The 24,955-nt window shown below is 37.2% G+C and overlaps 1 protein-coding gene across 2 annotated transcripts in view; it reads left to right on the top strand.

Annotated features, from left to right (window-relative positions):
• Nucleotides 1–24,955, top strand: part of SMAP1 (small ArfGAP 1) — a 155,690-nt gene that overhangs the window by 59,126 nt on the left and 71,609 nt on the right. For both annotated transcript variants that reach the window (XM_058554058.1, XM_058554059.1), the window contains exons 3-4: nucleotides 8,403–8,488; nucleotides 17,005–17,080. In XM_058554058.1, coding sequence (XP_058410041.1) covers nucleotides 8,403–8,488; nucleotides 17,005–17,080 — 162 coding nt within the window. The remainder of the gene's footprint in view (nucleotides 1–8,402; nucleotides 8,489–17,004; nucleotides 17,081–24,955) is intronic.

Raw genomic sequence — 24,955 nt, 5'->3', positions numbered from 1 at the left:
TGTTGACATAAAACTGATTTTTTTTGAACATATACCGTATTGTTACATAAAAATAAAATTTCCTATTACATTTCTTTGCATACTTATCGATTCTGCCTATTTTCTTTTTATCTATTCCCACTTTTTGTTATTTTTCATTTATTTTTTGTATGTTTTACTTAATTAAATTCCACAAATCCAATAAATAAATGCCAGTTAAACTTTAAATTGACAATCCCAATTCTCTTCAATCTCTGTAAAACATTAAAAACTTAGAACTCTTTTAGAATAGGTTTTATTGGTTTTAGTTAGGATTGGGTGAAATGTTTTCTACTTAGAAAGTTTCAGAAATAGAAATGCTTTGCTGTGTTAGATTGTGATGACAGTATGTTAGCCCGTGGATGCTTTTCAGTGTATCAGGTCAAATAGTATTTTTTGAAATTGAATCTCAAGTGGTGTGTGAGGCTTTGGGAAGGTGCTGTTCTATGTACTGGATTATGTGGAGAAACCAAAAACACGTAGATTGCAGATTGACGAGGACAAAGTACTCTCTTAGTAGAGGTTTTGGGATTCTTAAGTGTGATTTATTATACTATTTCCATCTGAAGCCTTCCTTTGCCATTATAATGGTGGTGATTTTGGATGAAGATGGTTCAGTCAAAAAGTGCAGTATAAAATTCATCTTTCTAGGAACATAAAATGTATAAAATGAGGACAGATTGATTTAATAAGAACAGTAAATAACATTAATTTTAAAATATGTTTTACCTAAATGGCATTTATTATTAACTATAAAGTACACATTTCACTTATTTCTCATTATTTTAGTATATATTTTTTAAAGTAAAAATGAATCTTGACTTTGTATTTAATATGTTCCAACATTCATTTCTTTGTCAGGAATATCAATACATTTTCTACTCACTGGATGCTTGACTTTTTTTTTTTTTTTTTTTAATTGATGTTTTAATGGTTTCTAACATTGTGAAATTTTGGGTTGTACATTTTTGTTTGTCCATCACCACATATATGACTCCCTTCAACCCTTGTGCCCACCCCCCACCCCCACTGCCCTGGTAACCACAGTCCAGTTTTCTCTGTCCATGTGTTGGTTTATATTCCACATATGAGTGAGATCATACAGTGTTTGTCTTTCTCTTTCTGGCTTATTTCACTTAACATAATACGCTCCAGGCCCATCCATGTTGTTGCAAATGGGACGATTTTGTCTTTTTTTATGGCTGAGTAGTATTCCATTGTATATATATACCACATTTTCTTAATCCAGTCGTCAGTCGAGGGACACTTAGGTTGCTTCCACTTCTTGGCTATGGTGAATAATGCTGCAATGAACATAGGGGTGCATAAGCCTCTTTGGATTGTTGATTTCAGGTGCGTTGGATAGATTCCCAGTAGTGGGATGGCTGGATCATAGGGCATCTCTATTTTTAATTCTTTGAGGAATCTCCATACCGTTTTCCATAGAGGCTGCACCAATTTGCATTCCCACCAGCTGTGTATGAGGGTTCCTGTTTCTCCACATCCTCTCCAACATTTGTTGTTTTTTGTCTTGGTGATTATAGCCATTCTAACGGGCGTGAGGTGGTATCTTAGTGTTGTTTTGATTTGCATTTCCCTGATGATTAGTGATGTTGAGCATCTTTTCATGTGCCTATTGGCCATCTGTATATCTTCCTTGGAGAAGTGTCTGTTCATTTCCTCTGCCCATTTTTTGATGGGGTTGTTTGTTTTTTTGTTGTTCAATTGTGTGAGTTCTTTATATATTATGGAGATCAACCCCTTGTCAGATGTATGTTTTGCAAATATTCTCTCCCAGCTGGTTGGTTGGTTGTTCATCTTGATTCTGGTTTCATTTGTCTTATAAAAGCTCTTTAATCTGATAAAGTCCCATTTGTTTATTTTTTCTTTAGTTTCCCTAGTCTGGGTAGGCATGTCATCCGAAAAGATTCCTTTAAAACCAATGTCAAATAGTGTGTTGCCTATATTTTCTTCTATGAGTTTTATAGTTTCAGGTCTCACCTTCAGGTCTTTGATCCATTTTGAGTTAATTTTTGTGAATGGCGATAGCACATGGTCCACTTTCATTCTTTTGCATGTGGCTGTCCAGTTTTCCCAACACCATTTATTGAAGAGACTTTCCTTTCTCCATTGCATGTCCTTAGCACCTTTGTCGAAAATTAGCTGTCCGTATATGTGTGGTTTTATTTCTGGGCTTTCAATTCTGTTCCATTGATCTGTGTGTCTGTTTTTGTACCAGTACCATGCTGTTTTGATTACTATTGCTTTGTAGTATGTTTTGAAGTCAGGAATTGTGATGCCTCCTGCTTTGTTCTTTTTCTTTAGGATTTCTTTAGCTAGTCGGGGTCTTTTGTTGCCCCATATAAATTTTAGTATTCTTTTTTCTATTTCTGTGAAGAATGTCATTGGGATTCTGATTGGGATTGCATTGAATCTGTAGATTGCTTTAGGTAATATAGACATTTTAACTATGTTTATTCTTCCAATCCACGTGCATGGGATATCTTTCCATTTCTTTATGTCATCGTGGATTTCCCTCAATAATGTCTTGTAGTTCTCATTGTATAGGTCCTTCACCTCCTTGGTAAGATTTATTCCTAGGTATTTTATTCTTTTTGATGCAATTGTAAATGGTATTATCTTTTTGAGCTCTCTTTCTGTTAGTTCATTATTAGCATATAGAAATGCAACTGATTTTTGTAGATTGATTTTGTACCCTGCAACTTTGCTGTAGTTGTTGATTGTTTCTAACAGTTTTCCAACAGATTCTTTAGGGTTTTCTATATATACAATCATGTCATCTGCAAATAGTGAGAGTTTCACTTCGTTACCTATTTGGATTCCTTTTATTCCTTTTTCTTGCCTAATTGCTCTGGCCAAAACCTCCAGTACTATGTTGAACAGGAGTGGTGAGAGTGGGCAGCCCTGCCTCCTTCCTGTTCTCAGGGGAATGGCTTTCAGTCTTTCCCCGTTGAGTATGATGTTAGCTGTGGGTTTGTCATATATGGCCTTTATTATGTTGAGGTACTTTCCTTCTATTCCCATTTTATTGAGAGTTTTTATCATAAATGGATGTTGTATCTTGTCAAATGCCTTCTCTGTGTCTATTGAGACGATCATGTGGTTTTTATTCTTTGTTTTGTTGATGTGATGTATCACGTTGATTGATTTGCGGATGTTGAACCATCCCTGCGTCTCTGGTATAAATCCCACTTGATCATGGTGTATGATCTTTTTAATATATTGTTGTATTCGGTTTGCCAATATTTGAGGATTTTTGCATCAATGTTCATCAGCGATATTGGCCTGTAATTTTCTTTCTTTGTATTTTCTTTGTCTGGTTTTGGTATCAGGGTGATGTTGGCCTCATAGAATGATTCAGGAAGTGTTCCATCTTCCTCTATTTTTTGGAATAGTTTGAGGAGGATGGGTATTAAATCTTCTTTGAATGTTTGGTAAAATTCACTGGAGAAGCCATCTGGTCCTGGACTTTTATTTTTTGGGAGGTTTTTGATTACTATTTCAATCTCTTTACTTGTGATTGGTCTATTCAGATTCTCCATTTCTTCTTGGTTCAATTTTGGGAGGTTGTATGCTTGACTTTTTTAAAAAATCTAATTTTGAGATCAATTATAGTTTATCAAGTAAATAAATATTTATTTAAAAATATTTTAAAAACAAACTTAATAGAAACTTTGACTTAAGTAGTTGAGTCCTCTTCCTCCCCTTTTCATACTTGAAGTGTGAGAGAAAAGAGAAAAAAAATATTGACAAAGAATGACATGACTTCTGTAGAGCTAAAGAATTTTCAAAATTGGTAAGATCTTTGAATTTTTAATAGTCTATTTGATAGCCTTACCAGTATCCCTTCTGTTGGAGAAGTGAAAATAGGTTGTGGAAAATTTAAGTTTTTCAGAATGATGTGTAGTCCTTAGGGTCTGGCTTGATTCCCCGGAACTAGATGGTAGAAGTTAAGGTAGCTAGTTCATAACCCATAACTTAAGTTTTATTGTAGTTAAAAATAATTAAAAATATAAATCTTACGTTTTCTTTTAAAAGAAGTGTATGCCCTTTGTCAATGCTTTTTTTTTTTCTTTGCAACCAGTTTGCTCATCTCAGCTCTGGAAAACTGAATCATAAATTGCTAAAGAATAAGCAACTAAAATTCCCCTAGTAGTGCATTTTTTTAAAGCATTTTGGATAAGATCACCTAAAAGAAAAAGAATAATGTTTTAGTAACAGAAATCATGTATTAATAATGGAGGCAACACTTAGAGTATTCTATTTTGTGGTTTTTGGATACTTTTTTTGACTAGTGGATACATGGTGGTAAGGATTGGAGAGAGGGAACTTGATCCTAGCCTCAGCTCTGTAACTGATTTATTGTATTACCCAGTAGACGAATCATATAACCTCTGTGCTTCAATTTTCTCATCTGTAAGATGAAAACTGAGCCTCTAAAGCAAAGAGCCTGGTGTTTGTCAGCCTGAGGGACAGAGTCCCCGGTTCCATTGGATGCAGCCTGAGATAGCTAACCTGCTGGTGGCTGATGTTGGTTCTATCAAGAGTTAAAGACTCATGGAGACTAATTGTCTTGGGCAAGTACTCAACGTCTTGCAGCTTCAGTTTCCTTTCCTGTCAAATTAGGGTAATAATGCCTAAATCAGGGTGTTTTGCAATTTAAAGTGGCATATATATATATGTAATACAATATGTATTTTATATATGCAATTTATAATAATATATTGAGGCTAATGCCTGTCACTGTAGTTGTTAGGCTATTTTCATTATGTTCTTCTGCCAGTTACCAGACAGAGTTTGGTCTTCTGGGCCAATAGAATAAATAAATACAATTTTCATAAGTATTCTATAGGGCCCTTCCCTGTAGTGTCCTGAAGCTTTGAGGACAGCTTGCTTGTACCATACTCCTGTCACCTCCCCAAAATGCCAGCCCTTGTTGTTTTTTCCCCCTGCTCTGACCATTTCCAAATTGCTTAGCCTTTCATCTCCACTGGTCCTTGCATTGCTGGCCTTCCTCCCACTCTACTCTATTCTACTTTCTAGACATCTAGAAACTATCTGAGCTTACCAGTATCTTGCTTTTCCTTACAAAATGATCTCTACATCTGTGATGTTGTTGAATCCTGGTTTCCCCCAGTCCCCACTCGTGCGTGCACCCAGTCACTTTTTGGCAGTGGTCTCCTGTAGAAATGGCTCATTATTTCACATCACTTCTCCCTTTCAGATTTTTATACCTCTGTTTTCCCCTCCTGTATAATTGTGATGGATAGCATCCCTAGGACAACATTAAATAATTTGCTATAATGTATATGTATGCCTTGTTTCTATTTTTTATTTTGCCAAAATAAGATATTAATGACCTACATTAAGTAAAGAGAATATTTTATATAAAATGTATACAGTCATGTTGATTGAATATATATATTGCTGATTGTAAGAAGCACCTTCATTTTATGGACTAATAAGAAAAAAATTATTGGGCCGGCCCCATGGCTTAGTGGTTAAGTGCGCGAGCTCCGCTGCTGGCGGCCCGGGTTCGGATCCCGGGCGCGCACCGACGCACCGCTTCTCCGGCCATGCTGAGGCCACGTCCCACATACAGCAACTAGAAGGATGTGCAGCTATGACATATAACTGTCTACTAGGGCTTTGGGGGGAAAAAAATAAATAAAATCTTTAAAAAAATATATTATTATAAGACACCATCGATTGTAAGATGCATTCCTATTTCATAAATGTTAAAATATGAAAAAAAATGTAAGTTAGGATGATTAATGAGATATGGCATGTATAATAGGTACTGTTTTTTTTTTTTTTTTTAAACTTTATTTATTTTTCCCCCCAAAGCCCCAGTAGATAGTTGTATGTCATAGTTGCACATCCTTCTAGTTGCTGTATGTCGGTCTCCGCCTCAGCATGGCCGGAGAAGCAGTGCGTCGGTGCACGCCCGGATCCGAACCTGGGCAGCCAGCAGCGGAGCGCGAGCACTTAACTGCTAAGCCACGGGGCCGGCCCCTAATAGATACTGTTTTTAGTCTTATTAAATTTTTTATTAAAATTTCCATGTAGTCTTGTTTGCTTGATAGAAACTTTTCAAATTTTTTTACTTGTATAGTTTCTGTGAGCTGTATCTGAATTGTATTTTGCTTCATTGCAGATACTGTGCACACTGAGACATTTTTTTTTTGGTCTAGTTCTTAAGAAATGCCTTTATGATTACATAACTTGATCATCTCTACTTCCCAATTCCCACCATGGTACAAAGATGCATTTTCATTTGAATGCTTGTGAGGGAAAACATTTCTTCTCTTTTCAGGGAGGGTAAGCTGTGCTGCGAGTTTCTCAGCTCTTCTGCCCACACGCAGGATTACGTGTTAGCCCTGCTCATAGTGCTTCGTGCTCGTGTGCGGCACGACGTAGTAGAGCCCTCTGCCTTGTGCTGTTGGTTCACCCCATGCAGTCTTTATTTCCTTATCTTACACACTTTTGAAGCTTGGGTTTATTTTATCTTAGCTTCTGTTTTCTCTCCAGAGCTAAAAAGCAGAAAACCCTTAATTCTTTTCTGGTTTACTCTCTCTTCTGTTTCCTATCCCTGTATTATGTACTTCACTTTATCATTATCTTTAGAGGAATGACTTAGAAATCTCGTTTACTCTGAGAGAATACTTATGTTGAGGTAGGGTGGAGTAGATATCCAGAAGTGAGTGTATGTTAGTATTTTGCATACCTTAAAACTCTCAGTTGGGAGAAAAGTCACTGTATTTTTTTATTTTTTTTTTATTTTTTTATTTTATTTTTTTTTTTTTTTGTGAGGAGATCAGCCCTGAGCTAACATCCGCCAATCCTCCTCTTTTTTTGCTGAGGAAGACGGCCCTGGGCTAACATCTGTGCCTATCTTCCTCCACTTTATATGGGACGCCGCCACAGCATGGCTTACCAAGCAATGCGTCGGTGCGCGCCCGGGATCCGAACCAGCGAACCCCGGGCCGCCGCAGCGGAGCGCGCGCACTTAACCGCTTGCGCCACCGGGCCGGCCCCGTATTTTTTTATTTTTATTTGGAAGAAGATGATTCTGTATACACTTGAGGGCTACAACTCAAGGTGGACATCTGGTGATCTGTTAAACCTGGATTGTCTTCTCAATGGTGTGGGGGTGTGTGTCTAGGAAATCAGAAAAAGAGCAAAGAATTATAAAACTGATCTTTCTACCAATTAAAACGTTTTAAGGAGCTCAAGCACTATGTAAACGGTGTAAAATAGGAATAGTACAATGTTTTGTTGTTAAGTGTTATGTTTGGTCTTTAATATACCGGAATATCTGGGAGGTGTGGTTTGGCTAGTCCTTCCTCATAGATGGTACTGAAGCTTCATTAAACTGGGTGAAGTGATTGTCAAATCATTTTATTCCTCCTGAACGGTGATTCTTACTCTTGGGGTTTGTAGATTTCAGGGAGGAGGTCCTGTGCACTCCTGAGCTTGTGTGTAAGATTCGGTCTTCAGGCACAGCTTTTCTGTGGGGAGAGGATCCATAGCTTTTGGCAGAATCTCAAAGAGGTTAGTAACCTCAAAGAAATCAGACCACTGGAGTTCTAGGTCAGCAGTATTTCTTTTTTATCTGCTCTCCATTGTGATCTTTTTTTTTTTTTTTTTTTTTGTGAGGAGGACCAGCCCTGAGCTAACATCCAATGCCAATCCTCCACTTTTTTTTTGCTGAGGAAGACTGGCCCTGGGCTAACATTCGTGCCCATCTTCCTCCACTTTATATGGGACGCCGCCATAGCACGGCCTAACAAGCGGTGCATCGGTGTGCACCTGGGATCCGAACCGGCGAACCCCGGGCCGCCGCAGCAGAGGGCGTGCACCTAACTGCTTGCACCACCGGGCTGGCCCCTCCATTGTGATCTTGATTGTAAATCATGAAAACCCCAGAGTGTTTTGAAGCTCAAAACAAGGAAAATCTGATCTTGAGTCGTTGGCCTTGGAAATGGCAGTTTTGTCAAGTGGTATGTTTAAAACAGTCATAAAACTGCCCACGAACTACCAGGGAATGCACTTTTAGGAAGTAGTGAGTATAAATAAAGAAGGTAATGTTTTCACAGAAAGAGACTTGAGAAAACTGGATCTACATATGTTGAAAAAATGTGAAGGATTACAAATATGCTTCTATTTTGAACTTGAGTAATTAATTTCTTAGTTGTGATTTAAATTATTTTTCTAAGGAGAAGAATATTGGAAATAATAAATATTACCTGTTATTTGTTTGTATATATGTGTATATCTATGTATATGTATGTGTGTATAGGAATTACTTTTTAATGTTTATATGAGTAATGAAAATACTTGATTTTTTTTTTTTCTTCTAGTGTATGCAAGATATGGGAAATACAAAAGCAAGACTACTGTATGAAGCCAATCTTCCAGAGAACTTTCGAAGACCACAGACAGATCAGTATCCTTTAAACTTTCTTTATTGTGAGTTTTAAAAGAATTAACTTGTTTTTACAGTACATATTTTAACTGTTTGTATTTAAGAAGATGTGACCTTTATCAAACTATTGTTCATTAAGGGTAGAAATTTATTTGCCCTGAGCCATGCTTTGTATCTAGTAGGTTTTTAATAGGAATCTGGTAATACATGATCTATGTAGTATTTTTATGTAATTTTTACTAAGAGTAAAATATTGTGACTGATTCTTCTTGATTGATCTCCAGTTCTTGATTGGAGCATGTGTGTTGTTTATTATTTTAGACTATTATTAGAGATTTGGTTTGTGAGCATCTTGAGTATTTTTTTTTTTTTTAGGAAGAATAGCTCTGAGCTAACATCTGTTGCCAATCCTCCTCTTTTTTTTTGCTGAGGAAGATTGACCCTAGGCTAACATCTGTGCCCATCTTCCTCTACTTTATATGGGATGCCGCCACAGCATGGCTTGGTAAGCGGTGCGTCGGTGCGTGCCTGGCATCTGAACCCGTGAACCCTGGGCTGCCGAAGCGGAGCGTGTGAACTTAACCGCTACACCACTGGGCCGGCTCTGCATCTTGAGATATTTTTAAAAATCATTTCCAAAGGGATTTTCTTTGATCGCTTTTATGTGGCAGTTATATTTATGTGAAGCAATTTGGCGTGTATGCATTTAAAGGGCAAATTACATATTTAGTGTAAGTGGAAGTTAAAAGTAATTTATGCTAGTATTTGTTACTGACATTTTATCTTTGTCATAAGTTGCACAACTGTGTTTGCTTTACAAATCTAATGAATAGAATGAATAGAATATTTTCTCACAGGCATTTTAGTCAAGATGTTTTGCACGTTTGTTAAATATAAAATCATTTGATCTATAGGATTTCTCAAACTCATATTGAAGCTTGAGAATTGTGGTGAGAATTCTGAATTAAGAATTCAGAATTGTGGTGCTCTATAATAAGATTATCTAATTGATTGTATGTAATTGTGATTCTATCCAAAGGTGACATTTGTGGTTTTGACAATAAAATGTAGTTTCTTAAAGATCAGTTATATCTTACTCATTTGTATACTAAAACAGTTTGTGTGGTCAGTGAAAAAAATGTTATCTTTTCTCACACAGGGATACAGGCTATTATCTATGTTTTCATATTTGTATAGAAACCTTTTAAATTATATTCAAAAAGTTAGTATTTGTATTTGGCCTTTTGTGTTTTTGCTCCTCCCACCTCCTTCCCACAAATTTAGCAGTCTGATATCCAAGGCGATTTTTATTACAGCAAGATCCTAGGGTAAGAGTGGGAGGAACATTTCAGCCATAAAATACTGTGTGAGGAAACATGACATTTTAAGGTTTTAATGTGACAAGATTTAAGTTTGGTGGGGCAAGTGGCAGAAGAAGCTTGTTTTCCAGATTGTGAAGAGTTTTCAATAGTATATAGAGCAGTTTGGACCTCATTTCATTGGTCCAAAGGGTTGATGGAGTTGAAAAGTTATGAAGGCTTTTGAAGCAAGAGAAACCTTAGTAGAAACATTAACTTCTACCACAAGGAAGAGTCGTTGGAGAAGCTCCTGGAGTGAGAGAGACCGTGTAGAATACTAGTACAGCCCTGAACTGAGCAGTGATGGAGATGTAAACCAGATCGTGTCACTGACAATGGGCAGGAAGGACTGGGAAAGCAGGAGTGGTTGGATTAGGTTCCAGTTGGCTTTGTCTCTGAGGAAGACACTGAGATGACCCCAAATATTCTAGCTTAGGTGAGGTTCTGTGGGTGAGGTAAAGCTTATTCACTAAGAGAAGGAGTTCAGTACCAGACGAAGGTTTAAGGGTTGGAAATGAAAGATAATGAGCCATGCTTCGTTACTTTGGGCAGATTGTGGAGTTGGACATAATCCTGGAGAAACCCATGTGGCAGCTGGAACATGAGTCTGGATGCTAGAAGGAAGCAGGAAATGCAGTATAGATTGGAGTCACCTAGCATGTAGGCAATAGAAGAGTGATGGGCAAAGTTTTGTTTATCTAGGGCAGTGGTCCTTTGTTCTTTTGGTGGATTTTATTGAGAATATTGGGAATGCTGTTTTCCTTCTGTGAAACATGAAGGCCTAGGGCAGAATCCTGGGGAACAGAGAATGGTAGAAGGAAATACAGCAGAGCAAATAAATGTCCTAGGTGGTTGTTACCAGCTGCTTGCTAGTTGTAGTGATTTATTCCTCTTCTTTCTGCCCGTCACCCCCAAGCCTGAGCTGACATATATTATCCCTCAAATTGAAGAATCCCTTTTCTGGAAGTTTGTGTGTATGTTGGGGGAGGGGGGGTTGGTTTGAGTTGGGACTTTTGGACTTCTCTTGAATATTATTGGATAAATTACTTGAGGTTCTTGAAATTTTTGGTAGTATCCGTTATGTGGTACCTTGTGGATGAAAGTGGCTTCCAAGTTATTTACTCCATCACCATGATTCCATGTTGTTTTTGAATAAACCTTGAAGATATTCGGGGAAGGACAATATGTAGCTTCTTGGTATTCTTATATTGAGCTCTCCCTATGCACCGTTTTGTATATGTTGGTAGGAATACTGTTTCTTAAGTAATTACCATCAGTTTTATTTTGAACATTATAGAAGTAAAAGATTATGAGATAGTTATTAGTTTTGGTATTTTTGCTGATATATTTTTGAATATTTGGTCCTTATCTAAAAATTTCAGGAGAGATGAGATTTTTTTTAGTAAATTGATTGATGTCTGGTGTCAGTCAGTAAGTGCTTGACCTTTGACACAGTGACGATACCATGTTGGAAGCAGTGGCTGCAGTAGCCTTACTGCTCAGTAAGGGTTTGCTGTGTGCCAAGCACCGAGCTTCGTATTTTATGTACATTATCTTTTTTAATTCTCAAAATAACTCAATGAGATAGAGCATAATATTTTCATTTTTGGCAGGGGAGAGGGTGAGATGCTCAAAGAGCTGTTAAGGGACTTCCCAGTGGCTCCAGACTTTCCCTCCTGTGTAAGGGCGCTTGGATGTTATTAATGGTGATGGTCTGAGTAAGATCAGTGTTGCCACCTTTGAGTCTTGATGACCTTTGAAAATAGATAAGCTTATACTTTGGGACTCTCTGCAACTAGGCCATAAGGTCTATGTAAAGATTTCAACTTTTGAGTCCCTGGTATGATTCACTTCAGGCTTTTGGATTATGTATATTTGCTGTTGTTAGTCAAGCGTGCTTATTTTATTTTTCAAGCTAAATGTTACTTCTTCTAAAGCATTTACAAGTCATGGTCATATTTATATGAGGTGCTGACCTCTCACTGTTCACAAAAAGATAATTTAGTGGTTGTCAGAAACTACTCTAAGAGGGATTTTGTCTAAACAAATTTGAGATAGATGGTTACTAGTGATAAGAGTATAGGATGACATCTCTTGGACCATGAGACCAGCCCCTATATCTAATGTAATTCTGTAGCCTTAAAATTTTTTTTTTTTACCATAGTTATTATGGCAACATCACTTTAATTCCTTCCTTTAATTATTAAACACTGTGATTTGGGTGTTTTATTAGGGAGACTAGTAAGAAAACCAGTTCCCTTTCTCTTTCTTTCTTTGGTGAATCATTCTAAAGCTCAGTATGCTCTTTGAAAAGCCTAACATCTCTGCACTTTTATCGATTTATATATAGTTGTCTCATCCCTAGAGGCAAGTGGAACCAAACCGAGTAAAACTCACATAATATGGGACCTCACTGCATTCTTAACAAGATTTGTCACTTTTTAAAAGCGTTACGATTTAAAGAGGTTATGCAAAAGCTGCTGTGAAAGTGTAATTTCTCATGTGGGATGCGGTTAGTTATAGGCTGCATGTTCTAGTGCATGACAAATGATAAAGCTGTACATTAAGCTTTTCATTATTAGGATATTTCATCTCACTAAAAACTTGACGGTCGTGCGTCGCTCCATCGTATATGAGGTCTGTCACTGACTGGAATGTCGCCATGTGGTGCGTGACCGTCCTTCAGTTCCGGGAGATCTCTTTTGCACCAAAGCTGCTCAGCGGTTCTTCAGCTTTTGGAAGTTTTGCTGCTGTCAGTGGTGTTTGTGTGGAACTGGAAGATTTTGCTCTTGGGAGAGGATATTAATTTAATTGTCTTTTAAATGGTATCTTTAAAGAAAGGAAAAAAATCTTAAAATACGTGTTAAAAGATAAAACACAGTAATGTTAAAGTTTTTCTGGTCTTGTATAGTACCATTTGTTAGTTTTGAAGATGGGGACAGTTAAGGGTACTGTACTGAATGATTTGTAACTATAGGCATGGGGAAGATTCTGGGGTATTTTGTTGTTGTTTGTTTATTAAATCCCAAATCAACCACTTAAACTTGAATTGAGTTGTGATTAATATATTCCTTACATTGATTCCCTGAAGATATTATTGTTCTCTTTCTAGGTTTTTTTTGGTTGTGTTATTGGTCTCTATCAGTATAACTAAGTCCTTATGTCTCAAATGACATCTGGAGAATGGAAAATGAAGATAAATATTTCTTGGTCTGCAAATTCGTTGATTCTTTTGTTATTTCACATTTACTCGTCTATTTAAACTTGATGATGTATGAGGCATCTTAGCCCTTCACACAGTAGCTGTTGTCCATTTCCTCCTTGGACAATGGACCCTCTGTTTTAAAAGATTTGCCTATCAAAATACATTTATTAATTATAAGAGCTAAAAATTAAATAGCACTCATTATGTGCCAGGCACTGTTCTTAGTTGTTTACACACCAGCTTTTTAAATTTTTACAATAATCCTGTGAGATGAGTCTTAGTGTCATCTCCATTCTACAGGTGTGGAAACTAAGACAAAGTTATATAAAAATAAAAGCTAGGGGCCAGCCTGGTGGTGTGGTGGTTGGGTTTGCGCACTCTGGTTTGGTGGCCTGGGGTTTGTGGGTTCGGATCCTGGGCACGGACCTACGCACTGCTCGTCGAGCCATGCTTTGGAGGCGTCCCATATACAAGGTAGAGGAAGATTGGCACAGATGTTGGCTTGGGGCGAATCTTCCTCACCGAAAAAATAAGTGAGTGTACCATCTTCTTTGAGAATTGGTACTACAGTCAGCATGTAACAGAAAATTAGTGTCAGAATTTCCCTTGAAAATCCCTTAAATTATCTGTAATGACAGTTTGCAGACATAGAGTCCCTCTATAAATGCAACTGGGCTGTTCTTTGCCCTCTAGTGTTGGAATAGAATTCAGGAATCGGTAACTTCAGACCCATGAGCCAGTTCCTCTTTTGGTAAATAGAGTTTTATTAGACCACAGCCATGCTCATTCATTTATGAATTTTATCTGGCTGCTTTGGAGCTACAAAGACAGGGTTGAGTAGTTGTAACATAGACCAATTGTCCTGCAAAGCCTAAAATATTTACTCTCTGGCCCTTTAAGAAAAAGTATGCTGACCCTGGAATAAATCATTGTTTCTTTAGGTGAATTAACAATGAAGAACTGTGACCTTGTACAAAAATACATAAGGACCTTGTGATCGTTCTTACTCTAAGAGGCATGTAGGAACTGAGAGCAACCAACGGCATAGCATGTTCCCTAAATCACAGTCCTTCCTCGAGTGACTCCTTGGAATTTTAGAAATTCACTTTCTATTGTGCTTTGATTGCTTTTTAAAAGATAGTGTTTTAGCTTAATAATTAGCAAGGAAGTTCTCCTGCCCTAACGCTTTATTTTATTTTGTTTTATTTTTATATCCTTGAAAAACAGATCAACTTTTGTCTCATATAATTTTTTTTTAATTGCTTACTTCTTAGATAATTTCTGAGAGGGTTTCTTATCATATGCAGAAACCATTTGAATTATTTATATAAAGTACATTAAGTATAAATTAAGATTTCACTGATACCTGTTATTTCTGAAAATTCACAGCAACATATCATTTCATCAGATGTTAGTATTGTTTTTTACTCCAAAAGATTGTATACTTAAAATGTCTGCTTTTTTCAAATTCAGTATTTATAAACCCATCATAGGTTTAATATTTTAGTTTTACTGTTGGTGGTTAAATTATTTTATCTACTGTATTTCTAACCTTACTGAGTTTTCTAGGAGTAATTTTTTGGTCATAAACAGTGACCTTTCTTTGTTATAAACATTTCATAAATGAGAGTAGTGAAATCTTTTCAAGCTTTAATATGTAGTACACTTTACACAATATGCAAAATAAACTGTTGTTTCTGTCTTTAAGAAGGAAAAACATTAGTGTTATTCTCCTCCCAGATATTTAAACATAAAAATTATTCTCTAAGACTTTAGATTTCTAAAAATTTTCTTCAGTTAAAAAAACTGTATACATATTATGTTATGTAATATTTTTAAATAATTTTTAAAAACAGTAAACATATTTTATATTATCTGGAGTGAAAGTGACATCAGTCTAAGTAAATTCTTTTTTCTTTTCCCTTTGATGGAGGTATATAGTTGTCTCTATAATGAAAATTGCTCAGTACATACACCTCATCCAAAGGGCCAGCTTTTTTGTTTTATTTTTTCCTATTAGAAAAATATAATATTGAATTTGGATTTACAATTATGAGCAAATTTAACATTTAGCTGATTTACACGTGAAATATTTTAAATAAAATAACGTTCTTGCATTTTATGAAAATCTTAGCATATTTGTGGTAGTTGTTTGGTATTGAATTGGCTGCCAAAATACCTAAATGAGCACATAAGTATCTAAATATTTACATACCTAAATAAGCAGCCTTATGGCAGCTCCAAGGCCTTTCACTTGAAAGGGTCTCTAAGGCTACCTTGAAAACAAAGGCGCCCTCCAAATTTGACATTCTTCCCTAGATTTTGAAGCATTTATTATCTTTAGCAGAAATTAACTGAATCACAAATGAACTTGTGATGACCAGTAACATTCTGAAAAGCAGATGTCATGGGGCTGGCCTGGTGGCATAGTGGCTAAGTTCGTGTGCTCTGCTCTGGCAGCACGGGTTTGCAGGTTTGGATCCCGGGTGCGGACCTACGCACTGCTCATCAAGCCGTGCTGTGGTGGTGCCCTGCATACAAAAAAATAGAGGAAGGTGGGCACAGATGTTAGCTCAGGACCAATCTTCCAAAAAAAAAAAAAGGAAAAAGAAAAAAGAAAAGGCAGATGTCAGACATTACTGGCTTTGAATCACAACTCTGCCCTGTATTGTAGAATCTGAGAACTTAAACTTTCTGTGCTCCAGGTTTAGTTGTGAAACGGCACCTACGTTATAGGTTGTTAAGAGGAGAAAAAGTGGTAACCTAAAGTGCCTTTTACATACTCAGCTTGTAGAAGAGTGTCTTTAAAAATGGCCTTCAGTCAGTCAGCTTACTTAATAAACTGAATGCTTAGATTTCCTTTCTTACTTGCCTTCCCTTGCCCCTCTGTGTGCTTTCATAATGCCCCAACTCTTTAATATCTGTGGTGTAGTGGTCTGCCAACTCTTTCTGTTACCTGTTGCCTCAACTGTCAATTTAAAAGGCTCTTGTTAACTTTTAATAAATGAGTTGTTGACTGAAAGTGTATTGTTTTACTGCTTCAGGTAACATTTCTTTTGAACAGAAGAATGTTTAAACTTGAGATTCACAGAGACATTGTATTTCATTGTAATTCATTTCCTTTGTAATTCTGTGTATATTATTTTATGCTTTAAAAAGCACTATTCCAGAAAGGAGTCCACAGGCCTTACCTGACTACCAGAGGAGTTCATACTCAAAAGGTTCAGAATCCCTGATGGAAGAATTCCCATTTTAGTGGAATATGATAAAGCAGATATTGAGTGGCAAGAAAAGTCATCTATATCAGATAACTCAAAATTCTCACATTCCACTAGAAGTGGCTTACTCTATCAACAGATGAGGCTAGTCTAGCCAACTTCAAAAAATTAAATGGCACTAACCTTGGTTTTAGCGTCTTGGCTTCTCCATTCCTCAGCTTTGCAAGAAAAAAATTGGTCACCATTCTTCTAATACACAGGGAATCCTCACGGTACAACCAGAGGCAGCCATGCATGGTGGGAAAGAACATAAGTATTGAAATCACAACCGTTTCGTCTTTCCAAGTGGCTGATTGTTCATCACTGATGTGGAAATGATAATATACATGTTACTGGGTGGGGACTGCGTGGATATTAGTTGCTTTACTTATATTGAAAATCCAAAATGAACCTTAATTGAATTTAGAGTTTGGTGGGGGGTTGGAGGGCTGAGGAGTGTGGTGGAATTGAGAAGTGTGGTTACTTTTCTTTCTAGAATTGGGTTGAGTGGTTTTGTTGAATGGGGAAAATTTCCTGAATGATAAAGACTTTCTTTTGGCAGAAAGAAAAGTAGGTTACAGAATTTAGTTGCAGAAAGCACAGACTGAGCAGTAGGAGGATGGAGTTTGGAATCTCAGCTCAGTGGAGAAGATGAATACAGGGGAGGAGGGTACGTGTCATGGAACTCATGCTTTTCCTTAAGTTATCTGTTTTCAGAGCAGTGGAGTTTTTCATCAGAGACAAATACGAAAAGAAGAAATACTACGATAAAAATGCTATAGCTATTGCAAACGTAAGTAAAACCTTCATCTCTATCATCACTTGATGATGTTTGTTGAATAGATTCAAACTTTTAATATACAGTACAGCTTATTCATTGTAAAAATATACTAGTTATGTACTTTTTAAGATCTTAATGTTGGAATTTTTTGTCACATGGTGTTAATGAGCTCTCACAAGCATAACTCTTTATCAGAAAGGAGCATATTTCAAGTAAGAGTCTAATAACTCCTTAAATGGCATTTAATTAAGTTAATTTTATGAAATTTGCAAGAAGATAAAGCCACTAATTGAGAAAGGAGGGAGAGAAAATTATTTTACTGTATTCTGGAAATGAATGAAAAAGAAAAAAAGTCAAATTTATCCTCCCCCTCAGGGCTTTGGTGACTCCGTCCAGAAATAAGTGTATGAAAACATGGCATTTGAATTGGTTATTCTCAAGCATTTTGATACCCAATAGTTGAGACCTTACTATAGTAATGAAATGTGTTATATCACTGTTGCTTTTCTTCTTTTTGATTACATTTTCCCATCCCAGTTAATACTGTTCAAAGCTCATTGTCGTTATTGTTGCAATAATTTTTTTGGCCTTTGATTCCTAGATTAATAAACAAGCTATAAATCAGCTAATCTCGTGGTTAAGTCATCTGTCAAGCAATTTAGAGACAATAATTTCATCTCATTTTGCATGCAAACTGGGTTTTCCTTTTCAGTCCATATGGAGAAGCAATATACTAAAAAATCAAATATTAACAAAGTAAGGATATTTTAATATCTTTGACCATGAAAAAATCTTGTTAAAAAATGTTGAAAGTAACATTACTGTACATTTTGGAGCAAAGATATCCTTATGTGTAGAGTTAGGGCTACATTTACAGTGGATGTGGAGAGGAAATCTCTTGAAAGATTGATAAAAATTGACAGGATTGAGAATGATATTTATAATGTCCATAAAATTAAGTTTAGTTATAGCATTATGGGGAAAAAAGGACTAGTTTTAAAACATAAATAATATATTTTCATTTGAAATTTAAGAAATCATTTTAGTATATTTTATAAAACGTACTGCTTTACATTAAACACCCTTTAAAAAAATCCTAAACATTTTTGTTGTTTTTTATTATATCTATATTTATATTTATAGTATTTTTTTTCCTTCTTGACAACAATTTGGAAATTATTTTTATGTAGTGAAGTAAGGGAAACAGTTTATCTTTGGATGATAGCTATTGTTGTGAAATTGTTTTTTCCCTTTAGGTGTAATAACGGTATTATGCTTAGTTAAGAGAATTTCTTCGTTTATAAGAGATGTGTGCTGGAACAAAATATTTAGGGATCAAGTGTCATGATATCTATAACTCATTTTTAAATGGCTCAGTGAAACCTGACAGCTGAGAGAGGGAAAGGGAGGGAGAGAGAGAGACGGAGAGAGAGAGGCAGAGAGAGGGAGACGGAGAAGGGGAGAGAGAGAGACTCCGTGCACGCGTTTGCTTGTGCACACCTAGAGAGAGAGAACAAAGTGGCATAATGTTAACATTTAATGAGTATTAGTAAAGTTTGTAGAGATTTTCATTCTACAATTTTTTACATTTTTTTTAGACATGAAAACAAAAATTTCAGGATGAAAGATTGTATACTCTCGAGTGTAATGAAAATTCAGAAAAGTTCACAAAAATCCCGTTTAACCCAAGGGAAAATATATTCTACTTATTCATTTGTAAGCAAAATAATGTATTCTAACAAGTTTAAAATATTTCTTCCTCTTTTCATGGCAATCAATGTGCAAGTAATTACTATTCTTATGTATTACATTATATATTTATATCCAGTGTTTTATCTTCAGTAACAGATTGCACATTCATTTAAATAATAGTTTTTGATCACTTATTCTGGTCACGGTTTCCTAGGATACTAAAAACAAGGAGGACATGACGTTTGCTTTCAGAGAGATTTAAATTTGATGGTGGGGATGAGACCAAGTTAAAAAATAAACATAGTATGAGACAAAATATAAATATCTGATACTTAAGCACCTCACTTAAGGAGTAAGAGGGCACTTAAGGGGCCATCTAAGGAGGGACAGTTTGAATACCAGTTGTGCTCTGATACGGAGATGTCTTGAGTGCCTAGTAAGCTTGATACTGCTGTGACTTCTATATTAAATGGCTCCAAATTGCTTTATCTTTATAGTTTTTGTGCTGGATTTTTTTTTTAATTTTATTTATTTATTTATTTTTCCCCCAAAGCCCCAAAGTAGATAGTTGTATGTCATAGATGTACATCCTTCTAGTTGCTGTATGTGGGACGTGGCCTCAGCATGGCCGGAGAAGCGGTGCGTTGGTGCGCGCCCGGGATCCGAACCCGCGCTGCCAGCAGCGGAGCGCGCGCACTTAACCGCTAAGCCACGGGGCCGGCCCTGTGCCGGATTTTTATAATTTTTCTGTTTCCTCTTGTTTTAGCTGTCATTTTTTAGTACTGCCGATATAACACTACTCTTTTTATTTTCTTATGTTAAGCCAGAGTATGGGCCTGAAGGGGACCCCGTTTCTCTGTGTAAGGCAGTAATTTTTTAACCCTTTTAAAAAAACCACTGATAAATTTCTTGCCCTTCTGAAACGTGAACATTTCAGAATGTTGTGGCAAAATACAAAGCAATAAACTACAACAAAACAGTGGGAGAGTCTTGCTGTTTTTCTAAAACATTGTCCCCCGCGTCCCAGGCCATTTAATGTGACTGTGAACTAAGCCCCATGGGAATCCATCAAGTAGAGTATGAGGGGGCAAGGATGGTACTTCCTTCATTCCTAGGGATTTATTTGTAATTGTGACAAGTGACTTCAGCGAATGTTAATAAATATGGTGTCTGGTTTTATGAACGTGGTACTTCTGAGAAAGCAAGAGGGTGGTATATGCTGCTTTTATGGAGGGAGCTGTGGTGTAGCCATATGGTTTTGAGTGCCGTGTGGCACTGTAAGTATGAATTAAGGGAGGAGGCTTAGAAGGGAAAGCGGAGTTCAGATAACGACAGAAACAAGGGAAAATATGTTACAGGTAGAAATGTTTTTGTACTAGAGTTTTTACTGGTTTGTAGCATCAAGCAGAAAAAAGATGTTTTATTTCTTTTGCATTTTTAAAAGTAACTGCCTGGTGCTGGGTGACAGTGTGGGTGTATCATATCCACCCTTATTCTTGTCAACCCTCAGTGCTTCCCTCCCTCGCTGCTGTGGTCTGTGCTAGCCTCTCATTTTGAAATAGATGTGGAATGACAGAGCTTGCCTGTCAAAGTTCCCTTGGATTGTTCTTTCCTTTATTTGTTCATTTAGTCATGCAACAAACAAACATTATTGAATGTATGCCATGTGCAAGGCTCTGAGATTGAAATGATATAATCCTTTTTTTTTTTTGTGAGGAAGATCAGCCCTGAGCTAACATCCATGCCAATCCTCCTCTTTTTGCTGAGGAAGACTGACCCTGGGCTAACATCTGTGCCCGTCTTCCTCCACTTTATGTGGGACACCCCCAAAGCATGGCCTGACAAGCAGTGCCTCAGTGCGCGCCCGGGATCCGAACCTGGGCCGCCAGCAGTGGAGCACACACACTGAACTGCTACGCCACGAGGCCGGCCCCTGAAATTATATAATCTTTGTCCAAAGTAGCTTACTTTCAGACATTATCAACACGTAATGTACATGCACAATGAGCTGTATTCTAAAGCAGAATGTAGTAACTGTTATAATAGAAGAATAAAAGTGCTATGGGAACACAGAATTTAGGTAGCACTAGTTAGTTTCCACTGGTAGAATTCTTAATGGTGGTATGTTTGAGATTATTCTTAATAGAAAAGAAGGATTTCAGCAAAGAGAAAATGGGATGAGTGTTGATAATGCAGGAAGGACATTTCAGGCTGAAGGGGCATTTTATCCCATCTATGCCAAAGTAAGATGAGGAGGAAAGACGGTTGAGGTGTGTTATTTGGTGTTTGGGTTTGGTGAGTAGTCCACAAGCATGTCTTGTCTTGTGAGTGTGAAAGAGGGCTCTCTGGGTGGGAAGATGAGGAGAAAATAAATGTATGAGGAAATGAGTCTTGAAAGGCAAATAGGGATTGTATGGAGGACTCGAATGCCAGACTACTCAGGATTTTCCACTTTTTTTGAGTAAGGGATGGTTATTGTATTAATTTTATTTTGCTATTTAACAAATTGTAGAAACTCAGTGACTTAAAACAACACACATTTATTGTCTTACAGTTTCTGTTGGTCAAGTCTGGGCATGAGTTAGCTGACTTCTCAGCTTAGGCTACCACTGGGCTGAAATCAGAGAGTTGGCCAGGGGTTGATCTTATCTGAGGCTCCTGTCTTCTTCCATCTCACGGTTGTTGTCAGAATTCATTTCCTTGTGGCTGTGTGACTCAGGTCTTGTGTCTTGCTGACTGTTGGACAGGACCACTCTCAGTTCCTAGGGGCCACCTTCAGGTCCTTGCCAGATAACCCCATCCTCCTACAACATGGCAGCTTACTTCTTCAAGGCCAATTGGAGAACTCGTCTCACACTTGAAATATCTTATTTCAGGAAGGGCCTGGCCCCTTTTAAGGGCCCAGCAAGTGAGGCCAGGCACACACCAGAATAATCTCCTATTTGATTAATCCATAATCAACTATTTTGGGATCTTAATTACATGTGCAAAATTCCTTCACCTTTGTCATTTAACAAACTAATCAAAGGCATGACTCCATCATATTCATAGGCTGCCCACGCTGAAAGGGAGGGCATTATACAGGGGGTATATACCAGGGGGTGGGAATTTGGGTGGCTGTCTTAGAATTCTCTGTACCACACCGACACAGAATGAATCTGCCCTCCCTGGTTGTTTCTTAATTGAATGAGTGATAGGGGAAATTGAAAAACTTTGAGCGCAGAAATCTGCCCATCTGTCTTCTCCCCTCCCCCCCCTTAATCAACCGTGAGTCACAATGGAAGCACAGTGATAAGGGCTCCTGAGGAGGTGAGGCTCTGCCGTATTATTTGCTCTTTTCCATCAGCAGCTTTTCTCTTTCCCTCTTTCCCCCTCTCACCTCCTCTCTCCCTCTCCCCCGTTATTTCCATGTTCACATTATTCATTTGGCGTCATAATGATCAAAAACAAAAAGAAAATCTACGAGAGCAGTAAAATGTATAGGTAACCCTAACTATTTAATCCTGACCCCATAATTTTCCTCATTTTGTCTTGGAAAAACAGCTAATAATCTTTGGGAATTGGTGACTTGAAAATGAGCACTCACTTGTGCTTGTTTCAGTTTATCGTATATATTTCTTGCCTCCTTTACCACTTCTCATCTCTCAGAAGTAATCTAGTGAACTCAATTTGAGTATATACTTGAGTTGCAGCACACAAAGGTTTTAATTCTCCAATCTGAATTGCACACAAAATTGCTTTTCCAATCAGTTGCCATAAATTGAGTATTGTATGAGAAATTTAAACAGTAAAGTTTTTACTTGTTTTGTTTTGTATATGTTTTTAAACTAAAGTAAACAAATCCATTATTTCAACTTAGAAATTATTGTAGAAACAATGTGTTCTGTATTATAATGAAAATGTGATAGCACTAGTAATTTTATTAAGCTCTGTTTACAGTGACCCGATGATTATCTAATTATTTAAGATATGTGAGCCCTAATTTCAAGACAGTGTGAATTGCAATGAATTTTAGATGTCCTTCAAGATAGGGAGGAGAAACTTAGATGACTTAAATGTATCTAAGACATGCCATGGAATGTAATTGACATTGCAAATCATATTTTTAAAATGATTTCTGGACTCCTGAAAAACTTGAGCTTCACAATATATTGAAAGCTCATGAGATAGCCATTTGAGAACAACTGTGATAAAATCTCCACTTAAAAAACATATCCAAGAATTTCCAAAATGGGTTTGAAGCATTCTGCTGCTAGCAATTAATCTGTAAGATATTTTTCAGTGTTTTGGAGCACCAGATTTTTATTATAGCATTATTCTGTTAAAAAGAGTGATAGGAAAAAAAAAATCATCAAGAAAATAATGTAATTTTTTCTTGAAAAGATAGATGACCATTTTGCCTTAATGGCCTTCAAATAATCAAGATGTTTTTATAATAGTTGATACCCTTTCAAGGTGTATTTACTCACCTTATCCTGGTAGGCAAGAGTTGGAAACCTGTTTTGCCTGATGAGTTTTTCTTTTGCCAGATCTTGGTGAGTTTGTATGATTGTCCTGCTCTGGGAGTTTCTTCACCTGTAGTTTATGCTGGTGGTGACCTAGAGAGGCACCTCTGCACTGAAGAGTAACTGAAGGAAGGACTGTAACTCATTTATTCCTGAAGGATGTCCTCACTGGGTCCCCCCTGTACGTTCTCTTGTGGCTGGAGAGGGCAGGAGAAGGGTAGGGAACAGAGGAACATTCAAACATGACTGCTGAATTTACTAAGGCCAAAGTCTTGTCCTCTCTCTCTCTGAAAGTACTAGAATCCAATGAAATGGAAGTAACATCTAAAATAAATTCTGAATTTGACAATAAGTGTAGACAATTTATATGAGATTTCAGAAAAGTTTGTAGCAAAGCAGTGCACAATGATAATGAACAATGATAACTGCTGAGATTAAACCTCCTTTTGGTTCTCTCTTGGAGATGCTGTCTTCCTCGTTTTTTCTTTTCCTCAATAAAAAATGTTTATGGACACCTGTTGAATGCTGGATGCCAAAGGTGGTGAACAGACTAGAAACAATGTCTGTCTTAGAGAACTTCAGTTGAACAAAGAGTACTGATAAGTAGTCAGATCTGTACAGATCTGTACATGGGATAACGATAACTTCTACAATAGGGAAGTATTATAGAAGCTTTGGGAGCACCTAAAGTGGCCTCTTAACTCAGACTGGAGGGCCAGTGTCAACTCAGAATTAAAGGATGGGTGGGAACTAGCAGAAGTGTGGGTATTTCAGGCAGAGGCAACAGCAGGAACAAAGACCTGTGGAGGCAGGAGAAGCACACTGGAGAGCTGGAGCTTGGAATTGTGTGTGGCCGGACAGCAGTGTAGCCAGGGTAGGGAAGGGTAGGGAGAGAAGGTAGATGACATTTGTGGCTTGGCTAAGGAGTTTGGACTCTCTGTATATGATGTGTGTGAACTGTTTAAGGCTTCTGAGTGGGGACATACAGTGATGAGATTTGCATTTGAGAACGTCATAGTTTGGAGAAGAGCAAGACTTGGGTGAGGAGACAGTTAGGAGGACTAATACAGGTGACAGGTGACAGTGATTTCCTGCTGGGGCGTTTAGTGGGGGGTGGTGGAAGGTGAGTTGAGAGATTTAGAAAGAGTGCTCAGGAGCACCTGGGTTGTGTTACCTCTGTATTTTTTTCTTTTCTCTTTCCCCTGCCCTTGTTTGTTTTCCCTCATCTATCTCCATGTTCTGTAGTGTCTTTTGCTTCCAGTTGTCAATATGTTGACCTCTATTTCTTCATTCCTTGCTCACATAATGTATCTTATCCTGCTCATTGACTTTGTAAAATTCAACTTGATTGAGGCATAATTTACGTACAATAAAAGCAGACAATTTAAGATACAGTTCAGTGAGCTTTGAAAAATATATACCCCTGTGTATATATCACCATGACAATCAGCTTATAGAACCTTTCCTTCACTCCAAAAGGTTCCTTTGTGCCTCTTAGCTCCCACTCCTGGCCCAGATAGCCACTGATGTGCTTTTATTAGTGTAGATTATATTTGTCTTTGCTTGAGTTTTATAGGAATGGTATCATACACTGTGTACTCTTGTGTCTGGCTTCTTTCTTTCAGTATGTTTCTGAAATTCAGCTCGATTTTTGTGTGTACTGTTAGACCATTCCTTTTTAATTCATGGA

The sequence above is a fragment of the Diceros bicornis genome, chromosome 14, assembly GCF_020826845.1.
Source record: "Diceros bicornis minor isolate mBicDic1 chromosome 14, mDicBic1.mat.cur, whole genome shotgun sequence".
Classification (NCBI taxonomy): Eukaryota; Metazoa; Chordata; class Mammalia; order Perissodactyla; family Rhinocerotidae; genus Diceros; species Diceros bicornis.
Note: the sequence above shows the minus strand (reverse complement) of the source record. Positions and strands in the feature narration are given on the sequence as shown.